Source organism: Trifolium pratense, linkage group LG4 (assembly GCF_020283565.1).
Source record: "Trifolium pratense cultivar HEN17-A07 linkage group LG4, ARS_RC_1.1, whole genome shotgun sequence".
NCBI lineage: Eukaryota > Viridiplantae > Streptophyta > Magnoliopsida > Fabales > Fabaceae > Trifolium > Trifolium pratense.
The window spans coordinates 53,099,114-53,121,662 of NC_060062.1; the positions used below are offsets into that span (position 1 = coordinate 53,099,114).

The 22,549-nt window shown below is 33.4% G+C and overlaps 2 protein-coding genes and 1 long non-coding RNA gene across 4 annotated transcripts; all 3 read right to left on the minus strand.

Moving 5' to 3' along the window:
* Window positions 1-1,964: 1,964 nt before the first annotated feature.
* LOC123924442 (probable calcium-binding protein CML16) lies at window positions 1,965-2,901 on the minus strand. The gene has a single exon (XM_045977336.1). It carries the CDS (start codon window positions 2,530-2,532, stop codon window positions 2,047-2,049), a length of 486 nt encoding a protein of 161 aa, XP_045833292.1. The 5' UTR covers window positions 2,533-2,901; the 3' UTR covers window positions 1,965-2,046.
* A 2,706-nt stretch (window positions 2,902-5,607) lies between these two features.
* LOC123924444 lies at window positions 5,608-9,597 on the minus strand. Of its 2 annotated transcripts, XR_006814722.1 has the most exons (8): window positions 9,086-9,597; window positions 8,767-8,832; window positions 8,153-8,309; window positions 7,228-7,650; window positions 6,984-7,046; window positions 6,795-6,852; window positions 6,209-6,367; window positions 5,608-5,885 (listed from the first exon to the last, which is right to left on the minus strand). It is a non-coding gene; the product is annotated as an uncharacterized LOC123924444 (long non-coding RNA). The 2 variants fall into 2 exon arrangements; XR_006814721.1 differs by lacking the exon at window positions 6,209-6,367 and having other exon boundaries at window positions 5,611-5,885; window positions 9,086-9,593.
* Window positions 9,598-9,712: 115 nt separating this feature from the next.
* LOC123924443 lies at window positions 9,713-10,929 on the minus strand. The gene has a single exon (XM_045977337.1). It carries the CDS (start codon window positions 10,561-10,563, stop codon window positions 10,114-10,116), a length of 450 nt encoding a protein of 149 aa, XP_045833293.1. The 5' UTR covers window positions 10,564-10,929; the 3' UTR covers window positions 9,713-10,113.
* Between the last annotated feature and the right edge of the window lie 11,620 nt (window positions 10,930-22,549).

Sequence of the window (22,549 nt, forward strand, 5' to 3'; positions counted from 1 at the left end):
CCTCACAATATCTTCGGATCTTTCTTCCAAGGGCAAATACCTCCTTCATATAGATGTTACTAGTAACATACAGAGAGCCAGAAATACGCATAGTTGCATCATAAAATATCTTCAGAAACGGCATCACTGTACTAGCATAGTTTCAATCCCCTTCAACAGGTACACCTTTGCCTCCATTAAGAGATAATTCTTTAACATACTTAGCATCGGAAGCTTTTAACAATTCAAAAGTTGTTTTATACTTGGGAGCTGCTTGTAACATCAAATATGTAGAATTCCATCTGGTTTCTACATCTAGACATACAATGCCTTTATAAGTAATATTTGCCCTTTCAACAATTTTCTTGAAGTTGTGCATTCTTTCACAAGATCCTTTTACATACTTGACTGCAGCACGTATTCTTGTGACGGAATCATCATTCTCTTTTAAACCTTCTTTTACAATCAAACTCAAAACATGCGCGTATGCTTTATAAATTTTCGTCAAAAATAGCATGATTTTGTTTACCTCAAAAGGTGGACAACCTTTCTTGAAACTCTATTTTGAATTGAATCAGCAGCAATGATACATTTTACTGCTATGTTTCCATTTTAATTTTTATGTACTTGATGAATAGCCAGAGCAACTATTTCACAGAAAAGGCCTACATATCACTAGTGATACTTTGGCCGCAACTCGTGCTAGAGGAGTGTCACTAGAACTAGACCATCAAATTGAACTAGACCTGTTTACCAGGTTTACCTTGTTTCTTAAGGCTTTGATTTAAATATTGTTGTTTAATGGTTGTTTAATGGTTAATGCTTGTTTTCATCGCTACATATATCTGAGTTGAGGATGTTTTTCATTTCTGTCCAAATACGGTGTCCTTTGTTTTCTCTATCAACCATTCTTATTTTAAGGACTGTGATTTCTTTGATTAATTAAAGAGGTAAGCTCACAAAGTTTGTTAGTTAGTTTTATCTCATTTAATGTTACCATGAAACAAATTTCATAGATATTTTGTCCTTTTAACATCAATAGCAGGGATTTGGATTGTAACAAGCTCTCCTACTATGACGACCACCTTGAGAACAATTTCTCCAAATTGCTCGAGGAACATCGGCTCCAAGGCAATCCTAACAAAAAACTTACGCATGGAAAGGAGGATTACGACAATTTGATCCAACAAAAATACACATCGAAAGGAGAATACCACAATCCAAACCTCACGGCGTGGTGGTTTCTCGTCAAGCCATCACTCTCATATATTTTGATACATTTTTGTTTTAGTTATGCAATCATGTAGATTTTGTACAGCTTGATGAAATGGTTAATTTGTTTTTGGACATAGTTATAGGAATTGCTTGATGGTGCATGAACCAACATAAAAGTAGTTTTGTATCTTTGTTTGCCATATTGAGATTAGATATACCTTTTTTTTTTTTAATCAGAAATTGAAGTAGTCACTGCCACTGGTCATAGAAGCAAGTGTTATTTGTAGGATGGATGGAGCTGTTTATTTCTCTAAATAATAGAACAGTGTTTTCTTGGGATTTCATTTTTTGTGTAATCATATAGAATTGGAGTGAGAGTTAGATGAGAGAGGAAAGGAAAAAAAAAAAAAAAAACTATTGTTGACCTTATTTGATCCTCTATTTGTAAGTTAATTATAACAAAAATTACTTATACATTTCATATACGATGTGCAAGAAAAGTCTTCAAAATTAAGCTCTAGGCAGCGGAGAAGTAAATAACATTTTCTTTGTCATATTCATTTCTAATAATTAACGAATTTAGATCAAGAACAACTGCATTCACAAAAACTGATATTAGATACTTACAATAATTAGTCAACCTTCATGTTAAACATATATTTTAATTGTATTTTTCAATTTCCTTATAATATGTTTTAAACTTTAAACCAATTTTTTATTTTTATTTTTCATTTTTTTTTCTTCGTCCTTAACACCAATAAACCTAAAAAACCAAAAAACAATAAATAAAAGGTTTCACAAAGAAAACCCCATGATTTAATTTTAATCATAAAGGGTTGATTATAAACATATTTATTGTGCCTTAACACCAAGAAAATCAGCAGCTGATTTAGCCATAATAGAAGCAAATTCATTAAAACTAATAACACCATCACCATTGCTATCAGCTTCAGCCATCATGTCAGCAAGTTCATGATATGATAGAGGATGTCCCATCTTTGCCATTGACCCGGCGAGTTCGGATGCAGTAATGTAACCGTTACCATCGCGGTCAAACGAGCGAAAAACCTCCAAGAGTTGTTCTTGGTTGATTAAAACACTCTCATTCATGTCGGGCATAATAGCATTAACGAGCTCGTCAAATTCTATATAACCATTGTTATTGTTGTCCATGTTGTTGAGTAGGTCATAAATTTCGTCGCCGGTTGGTTTGATGCCGAGGGACCGAAGGAGTGCCGCGAGCTCGAGGTGGGTTAGGCTTCCGTCGGAATCCATGTCGAAACGATTGAATATGTCGTTTAATTGTTTGATTTGTTCTTCGGTTTGGAGTATTGACATGGTGGTACGTTAAGGCCTAGGCCTTGAGGAAGAAAATATTGATAGATAGATAGGTAGATATAATGATTTTGGTTTTGAAGGGTGTTGTGGTTTTTCCTTACTTGTTTGGTGAAGGAGAAAATTATAAAGGTTTGATTTGGTTAATTGTTTTTATGTACAAGTTGTGACAATGATATAGTTGCTTATTATATGGAATGGTTCAAAAGGGATTAAGAAAAAACGCGTTTTGTTAATTAAACTGAATTTTAGTCATAAAATGAAAATATGATAACGCAAGAGAAGGATGGATCATGATCATGGTGATGGTGATTTTTTTGTTTGTTTGTTTGTGATTTTGATGGATAGGATTGGGTAATAACTTGCGTTTTACTACCAATTTTGTTGGGGACATGTTAAGATCTATATCCTGTCAAAATTATCTTAAGATCTATATTTAGGTAAATTTTGGATTAAGGTTAAATTAATTATGTCCATTTGCTAAAACTAATGTGTGTTCCATGAGTTTAGTTAGAATTGGGTTTGAAAATTATTGGTCAATAGATGTTGACCCACGCACTATACGGAGAAATTAATATATATAGTTGCCTAAAATGAATTTGTCTTTGAATTTTACAACTAATTTTTGCTTCAATGATTGTTGTGTAGAAGTATCCTTTTGATTGAAAGGCATAAGTAAGGCCAGCTCAACAAATAAATAAATAAGTAGGCCCTAAGGCAAATTGAAAGTCTATCTTAATAAATTCATATTTCTTTTTTACTTTCTAGATTTTAAAAAAAGAGATATGATAATTTAAAGATAAATTAGTTAAAAGGTCCCTTAATGAAAAAAATGTTCAAATTGACCCCTTAAAGACATATTCATTGATCACAATGGTCCCTTCCGTCTAATTTTTACTGAAAACGTTAAGTTGCGATGACGTGACAAGTCATTTTCCAAAAAAAAAAACAAATGAAAGTTTTTTTATTTTTTTTTCAGATCTCATCTTCACCATTTCCTTCATCTTCTTCTTATGTTGATTTGTTGTTGTTGTTGTTGTTGTTTCCCACACCTAATTACTATGTTATCTCCCCTAATTCCCAAATCCTTGTTCCTTCTTCCTCTTCAATTGAAATTAGGAGAGAATCAAGGGACACAAAATCCTTGTTCCTTTCTTATTCTCTTCAATTGAGGTTGTTGTTATTATTGTTGCCTTGTTGGGTAGATTTTTTCATTTTGGTTTAAAACCATAATTTTATTTTGGTAAGAAAAACCCAGAAATTCGAAGAAATGATGAACATCCAATGTTAAATTTTAATAAAAAGTATTTTGTTGCAAATTTGAAAATGTTGAAGTTGCAAAAATCTTGATTTGTTTGATGAATTTATGAACATGATGAGGAAGATGAAGAACAAGGTAAATGAGTAAATGAAGAAGATGAAGAAATAGAGAGAAAAATTATTTGGTAATGGTGCATCGTTAGATATGGTGGACATTCAAAATTCAATGGTTATTGTTTTTCAATAAGATCAAACGGTTTAAATTAAGAGATTTATTGAGATCTATGGTGCACCAAATGTAATGTTAGTCCACCTAATACATTTTGTGTTAAAAACTAACGGAATGGACCATTGTGATTAACAGATATGTCTTTTAAGGGACCAATTCAAACTTTTTTCTCTTTAAGAGACCATTATGAAACCTAAAATGTCTTTAAGGTATCATTTAACTAATTTAGCCATAATTTAAAGTTAAATTGAGAGGTAAAGTATAAAGTGTAATAAGAAAGTTATTCTACCAAATAATTAAATTTAGATTTTCTGTAACGATAGTTACCATGATTTTTGGTATGAAAGTTTTCACTTTCGTGTTAGTCAAGAATCAAACATTTGACCACATGTTCAACTGTTCAAGAGAGTCAAAACCCTTACCACCTGAACGAATTCATTGTTTATGCAACAATTCATTTTTTAGTAGAACTTATCAACTACACATGACTTTATTTTCTTTGTTGAAGGAACTACACCTGAGTTGAATTACTTGGTTAAGAAGTTTATAATTTTATCAAATTATTGATGTTTTAGTTTAAATGTATAAAATTTAGAATAGAAAATTATTTGTAGAAAATCATTTATTAAATTATTTTAATTGATTTCTTTTCATTTATTTATTTATTTATTTATTTATTTATTTGTTGATAATTTCTTTTCATTTATTTAATTTTTAACAATAAAGTCAACTGATATATTTATTATTTTGGTACAAAAGTCTAATAGTAGAACATCTAATATAGCAAAGCGCAGAAAGGAACGGACACAAACAAACAACATCTAACCACTTTTTGCAACACTAGAATTCCATACATATGCTATGAAAATATAAAAAAAAAATTCATGAAAAAGAAGAAAATACAAAAGATTTAGTAAAATAAAAAGATAGTTGTAAAATCTATTTACTATGACATATGCATTTAATATTTTAATAAAAGTCATGGTTATTTAAGCAATCAGGCTATAATAAAAGTATCATTAAGGATATTATAAAAGAAATCATGAATAAAGAGTATCAAGGTGAGAAGATATACACTCAAAGAATGTCAACAAATTTTTCACATTTTGCTATAATAAGACCGAGGCTATGTCTTGTGACCAAAAAAGAAGATCCCACTAGTACAGAAAACACTTTTTACATCTGGCCAAAACCCCCTTTTACATCTGGCCCAAGTCAGAGGTAGACGTACGAGAAGTAGTAAGTTTATGCTTTTTACATCTGACATTCGCCAGATGTAAAAGTATCCCCTTTTACCTCTGTTCTCGTGTTTCAGCTGACCAATTTTATTTTATTTTTTTTTTAATTAAATTGGACCTTTTACATCTGACCAAGTCACCAGATGTGAAATAGTAACTTTATTTAATTTTTTTTTTTTTTTCAAAATCCTGGTTTTTTTTTTTTTTTTTTTTTTTTTTTATATTTTTAAATCCTATTTTGTAATTAAAAAAAACCAAAATAGCATTACAATTCAACATTCAACCAAAATACAATTACATTCAACCAAGTCATTAAAATTCAACATTCAACCAAAATACAATTACATTCAACCAAAGTCATTACAATTCAAATAAAATACCAAGTCTTACAAGTCAAGCAAAATACCAAAACAATCCAAAATGTTATAACATTCAAGCAAAATACAAGTCATTACAATTCAAAACATCCTAGTTAATGTGAATCCATTGTAACTAGCTAGCTCCTAAACCTCATCATCGGAAACAACATAATCTACCTCGGGATTGTACAGGTCAAGAAAACAAGTAGCCCAGTTGTTTCGCAATTCATACATCTCCTCCTCGGTTAATGACGTGGGATCATCGAACACCTACAATACATATACATGATCAAGAATGAAGCATATGAGAAGTGAGAAGGCTAGGATTAAAATGATGCCATTATAATTCCAAATACAAAACACAGCTAGGAAACTACAACAGCTAATGCAGCTAGGAAACAGGACAGGAAACACAGCTAACTACAACAGGAAACACAGCTAGGAAACTACAACAGCTAAGACAATTGTGAGAAATGTCAAGAATTTCTAATTGTAAGATACTTAAATCATGAATAATTAACTTTTTTACGGTTTGAATCTGAAGCATCAAAATTATAAGAATACTTATTCATTCTTTCACGTCGAATATATACCGAAAGAAAGATGCAGCCACAATGGATTTTATTTCCGGTCATTTTTACATCAAGTTTGACATAAATAAACCATATATTCAGTAAATTTCCAATCTCTCTATCAAGGCTATATAAACACTGGCCTTCTTTCTTAATTTTATTATAGTCCCTGCATTGCATCTAAACAAAACATAAAACATGTCAAATAGAAGAAGTTAGAAGCAAAGCATGTGAGAATTGAGAACATATAAGAATTACTTTAATTCAAGTTTTTTAAAATAAAAAACTATGGATTAAGCATTACTCTAAAATCAAGAAGGTAAAATCTGAAATTAAAGTTGAAAAAAAAAATGGATTGTCAATTTTTGAATAGCCATAAACTTGGTAATTCAAATGTGGAAGTTTCTCCAATACAAAGGAAAAGCAGCTTATGAAATAATGAGATATGTCTTTGGCTTGCTGAAAACCTTTGCAAACCGGATAATCTTTATATAGAATCTTCACATCTCTTTTCATTTGTATTGGAGAAACTTCCACATGAAAATTGCAAAGGAAGTTAATGCAATGATAATGTATTGGCATTGCAAATAAAAAGCACAAAAATTACCTTCACAAAGACCCAATTTTTTCTCGGGATCCATGTGATCTCATTAAATTTTTTTACCCTGCCATTGAAAACACACTAAAAATTAAATGAATAAAATGCCATCAATACAGGAAATAATGAAATTGAGAGGAAAACATTACAAAAAAAAAAAAAAGAAAGAGAGAAGATAAAAGCAAATCAAGAGAGAACCGAGGAGTTTTTTTTGGCGAAATCCGGATATTCTAGTACCCGCATGCTTATTTTTCACCGTTGCTGCAGAGAGAATTAAGAAGAAACCAAAAAAACCAAAATGTCAGATTTATGGCGTGTTGGGATTAGAAGCAAATCTAACTAAAGAAAATCCTTAGAACAAACAAAAAGAGAAGTAGAAAAGTTTGGAAAATCGAACAGAGAAATATTGTTGAATAGAGTAGAAGTCAAAAGAGAAAACTACCTTACTAACCGGTTGAAATTTGGAGGAAGTTATGCCTGTTTTGATTTGGGAAAAAAGAGAAGATTTTATTTATCTTTTGTATAGTAACTGGCAGGGGCAAGGAGATTGTATGGCACAATGAATTGGGTTGTTTGAATTTTACAAATTTTACAAGTATAATACATGTCTGACTTCTATGTCCTTGTTCCATATAATCTCTTCCAAGATATTACGAGGCGTATTGCCTTCATTCTCCAACCGGAATTCAAAAGGTCCTACGTAATGAATAGGTGGTCCAGTTGGTGGTCTTCTCCTTATTCTTATACCTTGCGTAGCAGCAACCTCATTATGAAACATTCCTACTTCCCATTCCTTAACTTTGAGAGCATCAACCACGGATTCGCTGGACGTGGCAATTGAAGCTGAACCTTCATTAGGCTCCACCTAATCAAAAACACAATTATCACAAAGTGCTTCGCATAATTGCATCAACATACACTCCGATTGAAAACATATATGATATATCAGTTAAAAATCAACTAAATTCACTAGACACGACTATTGTAGCTGAACTTTCACTACGTTCCACCTTAATCAAACCACCAAATAATCATAAAAACATGATAAAAATCGAAAAGGGCTCGCTGTATATAAACCAGAAAAATAATATGCATCAACACACACTCAAATTGAAAACATATATCAGTTAAAATTCAACTAAACTAACTAGATATGGCTAATGCAGATGAACCTTAATTATGCTCCACCTTAATCAAAACACCAAATAATCTCAAAAACATGTTAAAAATCAAAAGAGTTCATCATAACTAAACAAAACAAACACATCAGAACAGACTCCAATAGAACAAATGAACACATATATCAGTTAAAAATCAAATAAATTCACTAGATGTAACAATTGCGCTAAACCTCAATTAGGGTTTACCTTAATCGGGGTAGACAATTGTGGAATAACCTGCCAAATATATCATTGAGAATGATAACCAGTCCATGAATCATGAATCCGAGGGAAGATACGTTTCACAAAGCAATAAGGTTTTTGAACTCCTCCTAGAATAATAGTTTTAACTACACAAAATATCCTGCCAAAAGTTCAACATGGTGGAATACATCATGGATTCATGGTTTTGTGAGTTTAAATAAGATGAATGGAATGAAATGAACAGATGAAATTGAGACAAAAGAAATTATTGTTAAAACATAAAATATGTTTGCAGTGTTCACCCTCATTATGAACAATAAGCATCAAATAATAACTATCTATCTATTATCTTATATTACAAAAACAGACACAATTTATATATGTTTACGAGACACAAGTGCATCAGTGCTTGCAAAAGCAGGGTAGGGTTTGTTCAATCTTCACAACAAAATAGAAAATTCTGATAGTTGCTCCGCTAATTTGTCAAATAAATAAGATGATTGGAAAGAATAATAAATGAGTGGTGAACGAAAATCAATTATTGCAGCAGAACCTCCTCCTATAAGCTGTAGTTTATGACAGTAATATTTAACAAATGACAAAGTTTCATAATTTACCTCCTTCAACATAGAAATAACTGAATCAAAATTGGTACCCCTTGCTAAAGATCTTGTAGCAGCAGCCTGAACAGAAAGACACATCAGTTTGATTTGAGAATCAGACAGTGGTAAATATCACTATAGTGGAGTAAAGAATGTAACCAACCTGGAATCACTATAGTGAGAGTGAGGTTTACCTTAATCAAAACACTAAATAATCACAAAAACATGATAAACAAAATCATCTACAACATATAACCCAGGACATAAAACCCCAAAAATTACAATCTTTCACCAAACAAAAAGAAATTAAAAAATTTGAGAATAGAATCAGTACCTGTTTGTGTTTTTAGTTGTAGTGAGAGGAACGATCTGAGAGAAGCTTCAATTTGTTTCACTGAACTTCGATTTGGGACCTAGGGTTCGAGAACCACCGAGAGAGATGACGAAATTGACAGAACGAGTGAGAGAGGACGAGTGAGAGTGAGGGATTGTCCTGATTGAGAGAGTTTCGAATCGAGAGAGGGATTGAGGGTTTGTTGTTCTTGAGGTTTTGCTAAAATCGCGTGACCTTCCTTTTTGTTCTCGAGCGCTTGAAGTTCGCGAGACTGGTGCACTGTGTTTTCTCAGTTAGTCACTTATTTGGTGTACTGTGTTTTCGCCATAATTACAATATTGCCACCGCATTCAGTTTTGTTTCTGGTGATATTAGAACCAGATGTAACAAGTTATGTCTATATATTTTTCCCTTCAGTGGATATTAGTACCAGATGTAAACGTTACTCTATATAGCGTTTTACATCTGACATATGCTCGTCAGATGTAAACTACTTGTGTAATATGTCATATTTGTACTAGTGTCCAGATTATGTCTAAAGACGCGGAGAATAAAGTTAGACGTGCGTCTCATGCGGTATTTGTTTTGGCAGTGAAATATCCAAATGAAGAAATTAGGAAAGCAAACTTTCACTTTGACGCGGTTTTGTTCCGCGATTTTGCTAAATGCAACTCTATTCCAAACACAACATCAGAGATCTACAAATGCAGCTTCTTTTTCAAGATAACATGCCTCATAAATGTACTATGATGGTGGATAGAAGCATATTCAAACACTCATTCCCACACAATTGTGAGTTACGAGCTGCATAGCATTAGATTAAATTTTTGGAATATATTTGACAATTTTTAAGCATATATAGTTTAATGAACCAACCAAATCAATATTTTGCGAGTAAGGTATCCCTAGCCGAAAAGGTAGAGATTAATCAAGTGATCGATCTCTTTTAACAAGTGTTTTTCTTCCATACGCACCGATTAAAATCGAATTCATTACCACATGCCTAAGAGATTCCGTTATGTGCCACACTATGTGCATCCCACTTCAATTATTTGATATCTTTCAAAACTATCATCATTATGATCATTGACAACTTTAGGAAAATCCCATGGCTCTTTCCTACCCCAAAAGCTTCCAAATCCAAACTCTCCCTTCTCACAAAGTTCTTCCATCACTTTCTCAACTTCAACCATACAATAACCACAATTATGCACATCACCATCTTTTAGTTCCATATCTTCTTGAATTCTAATAGATTGTTCATGAATTCTCAAAAGCACATCTTTATAAGAATTCTCATGAATTTCTCTTTGCACCCCTCTATAATTCCTCTTTCTTTGACAAAATAATTTCTTACCATATTCTCTTGTTTTCCTCACCATCTTTCGCAACACAAGTACAAGAATTTGTAGCACCAAGCATTGGCAGCAGCATGATACGACAACACAATCGGCCGCGAGCATGTTCCACTCTTCCATGGTTGTGAAATAGAAAGGAGTAAGAGGGGGTGTTGAAAGTAATTATTAAAAGAAGGCATACCTTGTTTGAAGAAAAGGTTTCTTTTCCTCTCTTCTTCTTGGTCTTGGTAAGGAAGAAGCAAGAACAATAATATGATGAGGAAAAGCTAAGATATCTTTGCCTTCATCAAATTATTTGGTTGTGGCCTAAACGCAAACTATAACTTCTAATAAGGGTTATTAAATATAACATAATATTTAAAGTGAAGATTACAATATAATATATCAATAAATAGTTGGCTAGATGATTATAACTTGTGAGTTGGGATTTCTATTGTTTGGAAGACTTCTTTCTCTTTCCTTAGCACAATAATGTTTGGAAATGACTTTCTTAAGATTCTTTTTTGTTAATGCTTTCTTAAGACTTTACTTTGCATGGAAAAATAATTTGACTTTTTTAATGACAAATATTATAATTAGCTTTTAGAAATATTGATGCTAATTAACAGTTGACCCACACCCTTATTTTCCTTCCTTTAGCTTTCTTATTAAGACTTTACATTGTAGAAAAAAAATAATTAAGTGCAGTTTATAATTTTGTGAAAAATATTTCTATTCTCATTTTCTATAATCCGTAGTTTCACTTGTTAATAAGGAAAAAGTAGACTCTTGAAGTGAATAATTGTCTTGCATTTTTGTAAATAGTGGAATGTAAAAAACAATTCATTCTTTATCACAAAAAAAATCATTAATTTCATCGTTAACAAATATTTTATGATTTTTATGTTCTCTCGATCATAATAAATCACTCAAGAGTCTATTTTTGCCTATCGTAATAAGTAAAATTAACACAAATTTTAAAAAATAAAAAATATTTTCATAAAGATAAACCTTCTAAATTAACTCCATCTTTTTTGACTTTTTAAAATGAAAAATGTTAGAACTGTTATGAACAAATGGCCAACTCAACTTTATTGATCATAAACACTTTGCTTATATAGGTGCAAAGTGTTACAAGAGAGATGGGCCTATGAACATAAAATGTATTGAGCTAAACCAATCAAGGCCCAATACTAACAAACTATATAACAAACTCTCCCCTAATTGAACAATCCTAAGAGTTCAATTAAGGTAACTTGACAAACAAGTTATACAAGCAAATAGAAAACAAACTAAGAAACAATAATGGGAAAAATGCAGAATGCAGTGGGTGAGAATGCAGCAAGCTTCTAAGCCTCAGTACAAGGACAAGCATCAGATCACAGTTACTTCATTTCATCATCATGCCTAAGCCACTTCTTAGTTTGAGAAATGCATCCATTTTTAAGGGTTTAGTCATTATGATCCTGTGACTTGCAGAATTTGAGCTCTATTGTTCCTTCCTTTGCAAGATCTCTCAAGAAGTGAAACCTTACATCAATATGTTTACAACGACCGTGCATAATTAGATTCTTAGACAGCTTGATTGAGGAACTGTTATCACAATAAATTTGAGTGCACACCTTTTGATTATTTAGCAAGCAGCTTAACATGTTCTTTAGTCAAATAGCTTGACAGGCACAAGCAGCTGCAGCAACATACTCTGCCTCTGTGGTGGACAAGGTGACAATGGGCTGCTTCTTAGATGACCAAGAGATAGCTCCTGATCCAAGCATGAATACAAACCCTGAGGTGCTTTATCTGTCATTCAAGTCACCTGCATAATCTGAATCAGACCATCCAACTAATTCAAAAGGCTTCTCTGTATCACACTTGTACATGATTCCATTTGTAAGTGTACCCTTCAAGTACCTCAATATTCTTTTAACAGCTGTAAGATGCATGTTTGTAGGCCTTTGCATGTATCTAGCTACAAGACACACTTAATATGCTAGATCAGGCCTTGTAGCCAGCAGATACATTAGGCTTCCAACTATTTGCTTATACTCTCTTGCATCAGTGGCTTCATTGCCTTCATCTTTATCAAACTTCCAACCAGGCACAATAGGGCTGCTCACACTATTGCATTTTTCCATTCCAAACCTGCTCAAGATCTCAGTAGCATATTTCTGTTGACTGATGCATATACCTTCTTCTGACTGGATTACTTCTACTCCAAGAAAATACTTCATTTTTCCCAAATCAGTCATTGAAAACTCTTTTTGCATTAAGGATTTAAACTCATCCATCATATGCAAATCATTTCTAGTGTATATGAGATCATCAACATATAGACTAACTATCAGAATCTTCCTATCGGGCTTGTGTTTCACAAACAATGTATGTTCTGAAGGACATTTTTCAAATTTCTCAGTGTTGAAGTAGGCTTCAATTTTGCTGTACCAAGCCCTTGGTGCTTGTTTCAATCCACACAATGCTTTCTTAAGCTTGTAGACCTTATTCTTTTCTTTCTGATAACCTGGTGGCTGTTACACATAGATATCTTCAATTAATTCTCCATGTAGAAAAGCACTTTTCACATCTAGTTGAAATACTTTCCAACTTTCCTTTGCAGAAAATAGCTAATATTGATCTAATTGTATCCCATCTTGCAACATGGGCAAAAACCTCATCATAGTCAATACCATGTTTCTGATTATACCCCTTTGCTACAAGTCTTGCTTTATGCTTGTCAACTTCTCCTTTCTCATCAAGGTTGTCAGAACCGGACCGGTCATCGAACCGGCGAGCTCACCGGTTCAAGGTTCAATTGGTCGGACCGGGTTCAATCGAGGTTGAACCATTTTTAATTAAATATATATTTTAATTAATATATAAATAAATATATATATGAATAATTGCTCAATATTTCATAATTTCACACATTAAAAAGATAAAACATCACAAGTCAAAATAAAATAAAATTTATAATTCAAACCAAATCAAAAATAGATGAAAAAAAAAAACATTTCCTATTCCTATGACGTTGTTGTTTTGTTTCAGATTTTTTTTTTTTAAAAAAATTAAAACGGCGTCGTTTTGCCCTTTTTTTTAAAAAAAAAAACTGCAAAACCGCTTGAACCGCCCGGCCGGTTCGCCGGTTCAACCCGGTTCGACCCCGGTTCACGCGTTTTTTTGCCGGTCGGTTTCCTATCCGTTTTTTGCTCAAAACTGAACCGTTTTCATGACCGGTTCACGGTCCGACCGGCCGGTCCGGTCCGGTTTTGATAACCTTGTTTCTCATTGTATTTAGTCTTATAAATCCATTTCACACCAATCACATTAGCTCCTTCAGGCAGATTAGTGAGTTGCCAAGTGTGATTCTTTTCAATGGATTTTATTTCCTGATTCATGGCCTCTATCCATACATTTGATTTTACTGCTTCATTGAATGTTGTTGGATCTTCAATAGGTACATACACTGCAAGATTGTGTAACTCATCAATCTGTTCAGGTTCATTACATGTGACGAAGTCATTCAAATTCTGAGGTGGTCTTCTAGCTCTTGGAGGCAAATTCACTAGAGCTTCATCACTTTCATCACTTGAAGTGTTCATATCTTCTTCTATTTGAACCTCACGAGTGTTATCATCTGCAATGGCAGGAGCAGTTGTGTCAATTTCTTCATCACTGAGAATCTCATTATTGCTTGAATGTTCTTCTTTCTTATCTGAACTCTTATTCCAATTCCATCCTTTACTTTCTTCAAAGACAACATCCCTACTGATGATTATTTTCTTCCTTTCAGGGTCATAAAGCTTATAAGCTTTTGACTCTTCACTTAGACCAAGATGAACACACTTCACACTCTTGTCATCTAACTTGCTTCTTTGACTGTCAGGTATGTGTGCAAAAGCTATGCATCCAAAGATTCTAAAGTGATGCACAGAGGGTTTGATTCCACTCCAAGCCTCTTCTGGTGTAATGTCTTTGACAGATAGAGTGGGGCTTCTGTTCATCACATGAGTAGCCCACTTCAAAGCCTCAGGCCAAAATACCTTTGGCACACCTTTTCCAGCTAGCATACTCCTTACCATGTTCATTAATGTCCTGTTTTTCCTTTCCGAAACACCATTCTGATGAGGTGTGTATGCAGTGGTCAATTGTCTCTTGATTCCATGATTACTACAAAATTCATTAAAAGCATTTGAGACATATTCACCACCTCTATCTGTCCTTAAGGATTGAATAGAACAACTAGACTCTTTTTCAACCATTGCTTTAAACTGTTTGAAAATTTCTAGTGAACTAGACTTTTCTTTAAGCAGATATATCCATGTTTTCCTAGTCAGATCATCAGTAAAGGTTATGAAATACCTGTTGCCACCATTATATTTTGGATTGATAGGTCCACAGATGTCAGAGTGAACAAGTTCAAGCTTCAAGCTAGCTCTCCACGTGGCCTGTTTAGGAATGGCATCTTTGTGTTGCTTCCCTACCAAGCAATTAACACAGTTTTCATCTAGCTCTTTCAGTGCTGGCAGCCCTTTCACCATGTCCTTTATGACAAGAATATTCAATCCTTTGATGCTTAAGTGACAATATCTGTTATGCCAAAGTTGAGAATTGACAATTTTTGAAGCTTGTAAACATCTGGGAGCAATTACTTCAGCCTTTACCACATACATTCTATTTGTTGACATGTAAGTAGCAAAAAGCAATCCCTTCTCTCTGTGATAGACTTTGCATATGTCATTTTTGAACACAATTGTTGTATTCTTTTGCTGAATTTGTCCAATGCTAAGGAGATTGGTTTTTAAACCAGGTATGAATTGCACATCAGTTAAAATGTGAACTCTTCCATTGATGCTGAGTTTCACATTCCCTTTTCCCATTACATTCATCCTAGAATCATCACCCAATTTCACAGAATCTCTATAATTTTCATCAAAATCATAAAACCAATCTTTATTACCTGCCATATGGTAGCTGCATCCTGAGTCCAAGAACCAATTTTCACTTTTTGCATCATCATTGGTTTTTGCCATAAGCAGCATTTCTTCTTCATCATCAAACTCAGCATAGTTGGCATTTTCACCCCAATTGGGACAATCACTTTGATAGTGTCCCAATTTGTGACATTTGAAACATTCAGCATTCTCTTTGCTTTGCCTTCCCCTACCACGACCTCTAGAGGAATTAGAATTTCTTCCCCCTCTGTCTCTGCCACCATTAGTGACTTTGAGAGCTTGTTCTTCTTGCTTAACTTGTTGACCTTTCATACGTTGTTCATGCACTATCAAGCTACTCTGCAGCTCATCAATGGAAAGTGTGGTAACATCACTTGATAATTCAATGGAACATACAACGTGGTTAAACTTTGCAATCATTGATCTAAGAATTTTCTCAACTACAGTGGTTTGTTCAACTCTTTCACCACAGGAAGTCATCTTGTTGGTGATTATCATGGTTCTTGCAAAGTATTCTTCTACTGATTCACTCTCTCCCATTTCAAGAACCTCAAATTCCCTGCGCAAGGCTTGAAGTTGAGCACGTTTCACCTTTGTGGAACCTTGATATTTAACTCTCATAGCATTCCAAATATCCCTCGCAGTTTCACGATTAAGAATTGTCTCTAAGATGGATCGATCAATGGATTGAAACAAGTAATTCTTGACTTTTAAATCTGTAAGCTTACTTTCATTGGCAATGCGTTGTTGATCCGTCGTGGCATTTGCAGGAGCCACTGTCACACCAGTCTCTATCAAGCTCCAATATTCTTTGGATAGGAGTAAATTCTCCATCAACATTGCCCAATGATCATAATAACCATCGAATCTTGGAATTGAAGGTTTCAAGAAATCTGAATTTTCTGCCATCGTTTAGTAGATTGTAATTGGAATGGTGGGGAGGATGTGAGAAATTGTTGCTTGGAATGGTGAAGAAGATGATCGGAGAAGAAGACTTTTGGAACGGTTATGGTGGTTGCAACCACCGTAACTAACTTCTAACAAACCGTTTCTTGCAAGAAACGAAAAAGGGCGGGAAACAGGTGACGGGTTAGAGGCTCTAGATACCACTTGTTATGAACAAATGGCCAACTCAACTTTATTGATCATAAACACTTTGCTTATATAGGTGTAAGTGTTACAAGAGAAATGGGCCTATGAACATAAAATGTATTGGACTAAACCAATCAAGGCCCAATACTAACAAACTATACAACAAGAACGAGCCTTCGAAAATATCAATGGGACGAGTTGAACCCACAACCTTTTATCTCTCCACTTTATTACTACTAAATCGATGTATTGTTCAAAGAACAAAAGTCCTGAACATGTATTCACATCAACATTTGATTGAACATTTCTTTAACATATTTCTTTCAATTTATCTATGGGAAGACTACATACACATTCATTATTGTAACCAACCCATTAATGTATGTTTATTCTCTTTCTCTAATTCTTTCTATTATTGAATTGAGATTTTACGAGATAATTTTGGCAAAAAAAATCTTGATGATTTTATGAGATTTTGTTTGACTATATTGATTTTGTGAGATTTTAAAGACTTTTTTTACAAAAATTTTCACAATCAAGATTTTTAACACATGATTTGAATGAATTTTGATAGATTTTTTTCAAAAGACTTTTTACAATCAAGATTTCATAATACTTTATATATTAGGAAATTTTTGTATATTTGGAAAATTTTAAAAGAATCAATAAATTTTAATAAAAGAAATTATATTTTTTTGGGAATGCAAAAATTTAAACAAAAAAAAAAAACCTTACTTTTTTTTTACGTATATGTTTCTAATCACCAATAAAAAGGTCACCACCACTATTGATGGGAAACAAAAGCAGATGAATGTGACGAAAAAAATTCGTTTGCGGTAAAAAGTTGTAATGAATCAAAAGTTTGTAAAAAAGATGTAGAATTTGTTAAAATATATTTTGCAAAAAAGCATATTTGATAGGTGGAGAAGAAGAAGAAGAAGAAAAAAGAAGAAAAAAAAAACTGGTATATTGATGATGAAAATAAAAAGTCTTGGAGAGTTTGAAAAAGTCTCAACGTTTTTGGTGAGATTGTTGAAAAAATGAACAAAAAGAAAATAAGAAGAAAACCAGTGATGATAACTTAGAAAGTAATAAAGAGGAAGAAGAAATTTGATACGGTGATGATGAAAGTAAAAAGTTTTGGAGAGTTCAAAAAAGTCTGAAGGTTTTTGGTGAGATTATACTACAACAAAAGTGTGTTTTAGCTTCAAAAATTTTAGCGTCAGCCACGACACGGACGCTACAAGCGTCCCCATTGTGTCTGTTGGGCGGACTCTACATCTTTTTCAATTTAATTTAATTTTTTAATGAGGCATTAAATATAGCGTCTGCCAAAGCAGACGTTACTTAGAAGCTAAAGAAATTAAAAATACAAAAATATGTTAGTGTCTATAATGGCAGACGCTAAATAAACCAAATTAAGAAAAAAAAAATTATAGTATATTATAAAACACTTAAATTAATAAAAATATTTGTTTTCGCCAACAATTATCTTCCCTCTCTGATGAACTAACCCTCAATCTCACAAACCCTCAATCTCATTAAACTCTCTTCAGTTCCCAACTTCTCAAATTTCACACAAATCCACAATCTAAGCCAACTCTTTTCTTAATCGAACCCGATTTTGCTAAATTGGATAATCTTTTCCCTATAATGTTCACGTTCTAGGGATTTGCTTTTCTCCCTGAATCATCATCTCTACGATAGTACTGCAATCCAATCCAACGCCATCTGAAGTGCTTGATATATAGCAGGGTCTTCAGACCCGGCCATTTCCCAAGTCGCTGCTGCAGCCAGCCACCAGGAACCCGTCGGAGTCGCGAAAGGTAGGTAGCTCCCAAACCCCATCGGCCTTCTCTTGCCAGCGAGGTTAGCATCACAATTAATCTTGATAATACTGCTAATAGAAACAAGTAGGATTGTGTTGCTGATACTCAGTTAGCAGTTTCATATTCCTTCATACTTTCTAAAGTAGCAGCCGCTGCTGTATTCGTAGATTATTTGAGTTTGTATTTGTACACAGCAATTTCTGGTGAAGGATTATCACTAATTTATTTATTTATTTATTTTCTGAATTTCAGCATAAGCATCGTTATCTGGTGTTTCTGTTCAACTCATGCAAGTCCTTTACTACTTGTTGTAAACTTTCAATAACAACTTTCAACTATGGCGCTTTCCGGAACTGCCTTATCCTTCAATGTAAGCTTCTCATTGTTTTAAACCTTAAAACTTTGCTTCTTTTTCTTATTATTTTTTTTAGCGGAATTTAGAAGTCTCTTTTATAGGTTCTTTAAAATCACCACTTTAGAGTATTTGTGTGTTGATCAACGATAAATTGATTTAAAACTTCCTGGATTTAATATAGATTCAATTCAACTACTTGAAATGGAAATTTTGGAATGATTTATAAGTTTTTTTTTTGTCAGTAACCTAGTGGCTAGAAATTTCATTATTTAAGGTGAATAAGTGGGTTGTCCGGGGGTTCGAACTACGGCCCCTGCATATAAACTGCGATGTCCCTGCCAATGGAGCTAAGCTCACGAGGAAGAAATGATTTATAACTCTAATCGATTGAATGTTAGTATTTTGTTTACCTAGAATTTCGTTGAATGATTGAAAAAAGGGTGACCTTTTTATGAATTTTACTTAAGGAAATTGTACTTCATGAAATGCTGAGGAATAAAGATGAAGTTATGTTTTCCCTTTCAATCTTGATTAATTTTGAGTTTTTTCATGAAGGGACTTTCTTCTACTCTCAAGGAGTTTAATTTCTCGCCGGGTTTGTTCATGAATAGTTTTAACAAGCGACATCATGTTTGTCTGTCATCCTTTGAGCCAAATAGGTTGGTTTTTGGAAAAAGTGAAAGAGGAAACCAACTATCTATTTCTCCTAATCAATGCCTCAAGTTTCAAATGAGAAGATTAGGTAAGTTTCTTTTGCTTCAACCCTTAAAAATCAATTCAGGGCTCTTTTTGTATAATATTATAATTGAGTAAATCGTCATTTTAGTTCCTAAATGTGTAAAGTTGTGTTTACTATAGTCTTTGAATGTATTGGAATTGAAATTACAAAAACATCCTCGATTATGTTTTTTGTTAGTGATTTTGTGGACTAAACTTATTAAGAGGAGACATTTAAGGACTATTCTAACTAATGAAAGACACATTAGTGGATCAAACTCTCTAAGGACAGACAAATCCAGGGATGTTTTTGTAACTGTAATACATTCAAGCAATATAGTGAGAGCCCTTGACACGTTCAAGGACCTAAACAACTGTTTATTATAGTTTGTGTCTAGTGAACGAGCATATAAATTGTTGGTTATTTCTTTCTGTTGTCTTGATTTTGCTGCAGTCTGATTATATTTTCATCCATGGCCCTAACTATTCTGTACTAACTATTTTACTAAATTTAATGTTTCATTTTATGAAAATGTCGTTGGTTTCTCTCAGGGACACGACAGGGAGTAAAAAAGCGAAGACTCAGAGAGTATGTTGAGTAGCAAGAACATTGCATTAGATGAAAAAACTTTAGAGGAGGAGTTACAGAATGCAATTGCTGAGGAGAATTATGCTAAAGCGGCAGAAATAAGAGATACTCTAAAAAGCCTTCATAAAGATAGCAAGACAGAAGTGCTTGGAGCAAACAACAAGTTTTATAATTCATTCAGGAATGGTGACCTTGCAGCTATGCAAGCAATGTGGGCGAAAAGGGATGAGGTATACTGTGTTCATCCTGGTTTGAAAGGAATTTCCGGTTACGATGATGTTATCGAGAGCTGGAATTTTGTATGGGCTAACTATGAATTTCCCTCTCTGATGAACTAACCCTCAATCTCACAAACCCTCAATCTCATTAAACTCTCTTCAGTTCCCAACTACACAAATCCACAATCTAAGCCAACTCTTTTCTCAATCGAACCCGATTTTGTTCACGAACCCATTCACCAATCTTTCTCTACCTCAGAATCTGTGTTCAACCTGCGTTCACTAATATTGTTGGATCCGTGTTTCTCTTGAATAGCTTCAATCTCCGTGCGCTTTTTTTTTATCAGGTTTGGCGAAAGAGAAGATTGGTGGATTTAGAAATTGTCACCACATATGAAACGAAGAACCCTAAAATCAAAGGAATTGGAAATTGATAGTCACGGAAACTTCTCTCAACTCGCTAATTCTCTCCGTCGTTCAGTCATCATTTCACTGCCGATGACTCCTCCTTCAATTGGTATATCTCAATCTTGCTCCCTCATCTCGATCTCTAATCTTCTGAGTTCACTGACTGTATTTTCTTTGTTTACGTCTATTTTTTCCTCCTTAGCTAACCGTGTATTTGGATGATGGTGGGTTGAACAAATTCTCCCTCCCACTATTGATTGTTTTGATTGGCTACCATTTACAAGCTAACTTTCATTTTATTATAGTATATTGTATTCAAATTCTGATGAATTGAAGTGTTTCTAATTTAACCACACCCATTTTAACCAATTTTTTTCGATTCTTATGAAAAACTAATGATAGACATTGACTTAAGCCTTCAAAGTTTGTACCTACTTTGTGCTTAAAACTGAAATTGGTTTTATATATGCAGGTAAACCCTATGAATCTTGTGTCCAGGAACAAAAAGATACAAGATATTTCAATCTTGAAGGGTCATTGCCAAGACCTTCTTGCTTCCATGCAGGTGATTTTTTATTGTTATTCTACTTCAATGCATTTTAGTGGGTTCTATATGTAGAATTGGATTTTAATTACGTTAGGTGGTCGTGTCTTTATTGGTTGTCCATAGCTACATGGTGTTTTCTTTCGTAATAATATAGATATGTGTGTGTTTGTGTGTGTGAAATGGAAACAAGAGCTAGGATTTGTGTTTGGATCTTGAGTTGTGCATGATTTTCTTTGAATTTGGATGACTTTTGATGTGCTTGCATGATGGCTAAGTTATCCAATTTATGTTTAAGATTTATTTTAGTTTAAGGGAATTTTTCTTTTGAATCGTTTAAAAATGCACAAGATCAACCAATAAGAAGCTTGCTGTTGCATTATCTTTAGATAATTACACATATATGTACTTGCATATAATTATCTACCTCTATGACAAAAATACTTAAAAGATTTACTTACCAATATATGGCTTTTTATTATCTACCTCTATGCATTATCTCTTTAAAGTGTTGATGAAGATCTGACTTACCAGTTTCAGATTTACTTACCAATATATGGCTTTTTATTATAAAATTAGTTTACCATAGGGAATATATTAATATGTTCTCCAAGAGTGTAAGAAACCTTTTATAAGTATTGCATGTAACACTCTTAATTTTTAGTAAATGTGTCCATAAACACTTTGAATTTGATCTGTTCCTCAAATCAAATGGACCGATCTCTTGAAGAGAAAATTTCACAATTGGTCAGTATAGAGAAAAAACTCCTAAATTTTATTCATACTTATACTTATAAATCATGGGCACATATTGTTTAATTGCTTACTTGCACATGATATTGGTAGAGATTTTATGATTGTTATCTTTGGTTTTGATATTTTAATGAATATATTGGTAGAGATTTTATGATTGTTATCTTTGGTTTTGATATTTTAATGAATATATTGGTAGAGATTTTATGGTTGAGAAATTATGGTCGAAAACTATGAAAGATAATAATTTTTTGATGTATTTTTAGAAATACAGGATAGGTTCCTTTCTAGGATGAGTTTTTTAAATTAAAAAATAAAAAACAAAAGCGTCTGCTTTAGCGGACGCTATATAATTCAGAAACTAAAATATAGCATCTATTTAGAGCAGACTCTAAGGGTGACGTTTTATAACACCAATATATATGTGTAGCGTCACCCAAAAATCGAAGCTACTAGCGTCTGCCTCATATACATGTCACTAGCTTCCGCTTAGCATCTAACGGGACGGACGCCAAATAGCGTCTGCTGGACGCAACTGTCTAGCTTCGGGCATTTAAGTGTCTGCCACGATGTAGACGCTAAGCTGACGCTAAGTACCTTGTAGCGTCCGCTTTTTGCCATTTAGCGTCTCTTTTTGGCCGACGCTCCAAAGCAGTTTTCTTGTGTTAAAAGT

What these genes read in the sequence shown, in the direction of transcription:
- LOC123924442 (XM_045977336.1), bottom strand. Translation starts at nt 2,532, where the DNA reads ATGTCAATACTCCAAACCGAAGAACAAATCAAACAATTAAACGACATA.
- LOC123924443 (XM_045977337.1), bottom strand. Translation starts at nt 10,563, where the DNA reads ATGGAAGAGTGGAACATGCTCGCGGCCGATTGTGTTGTCGTATCATGC.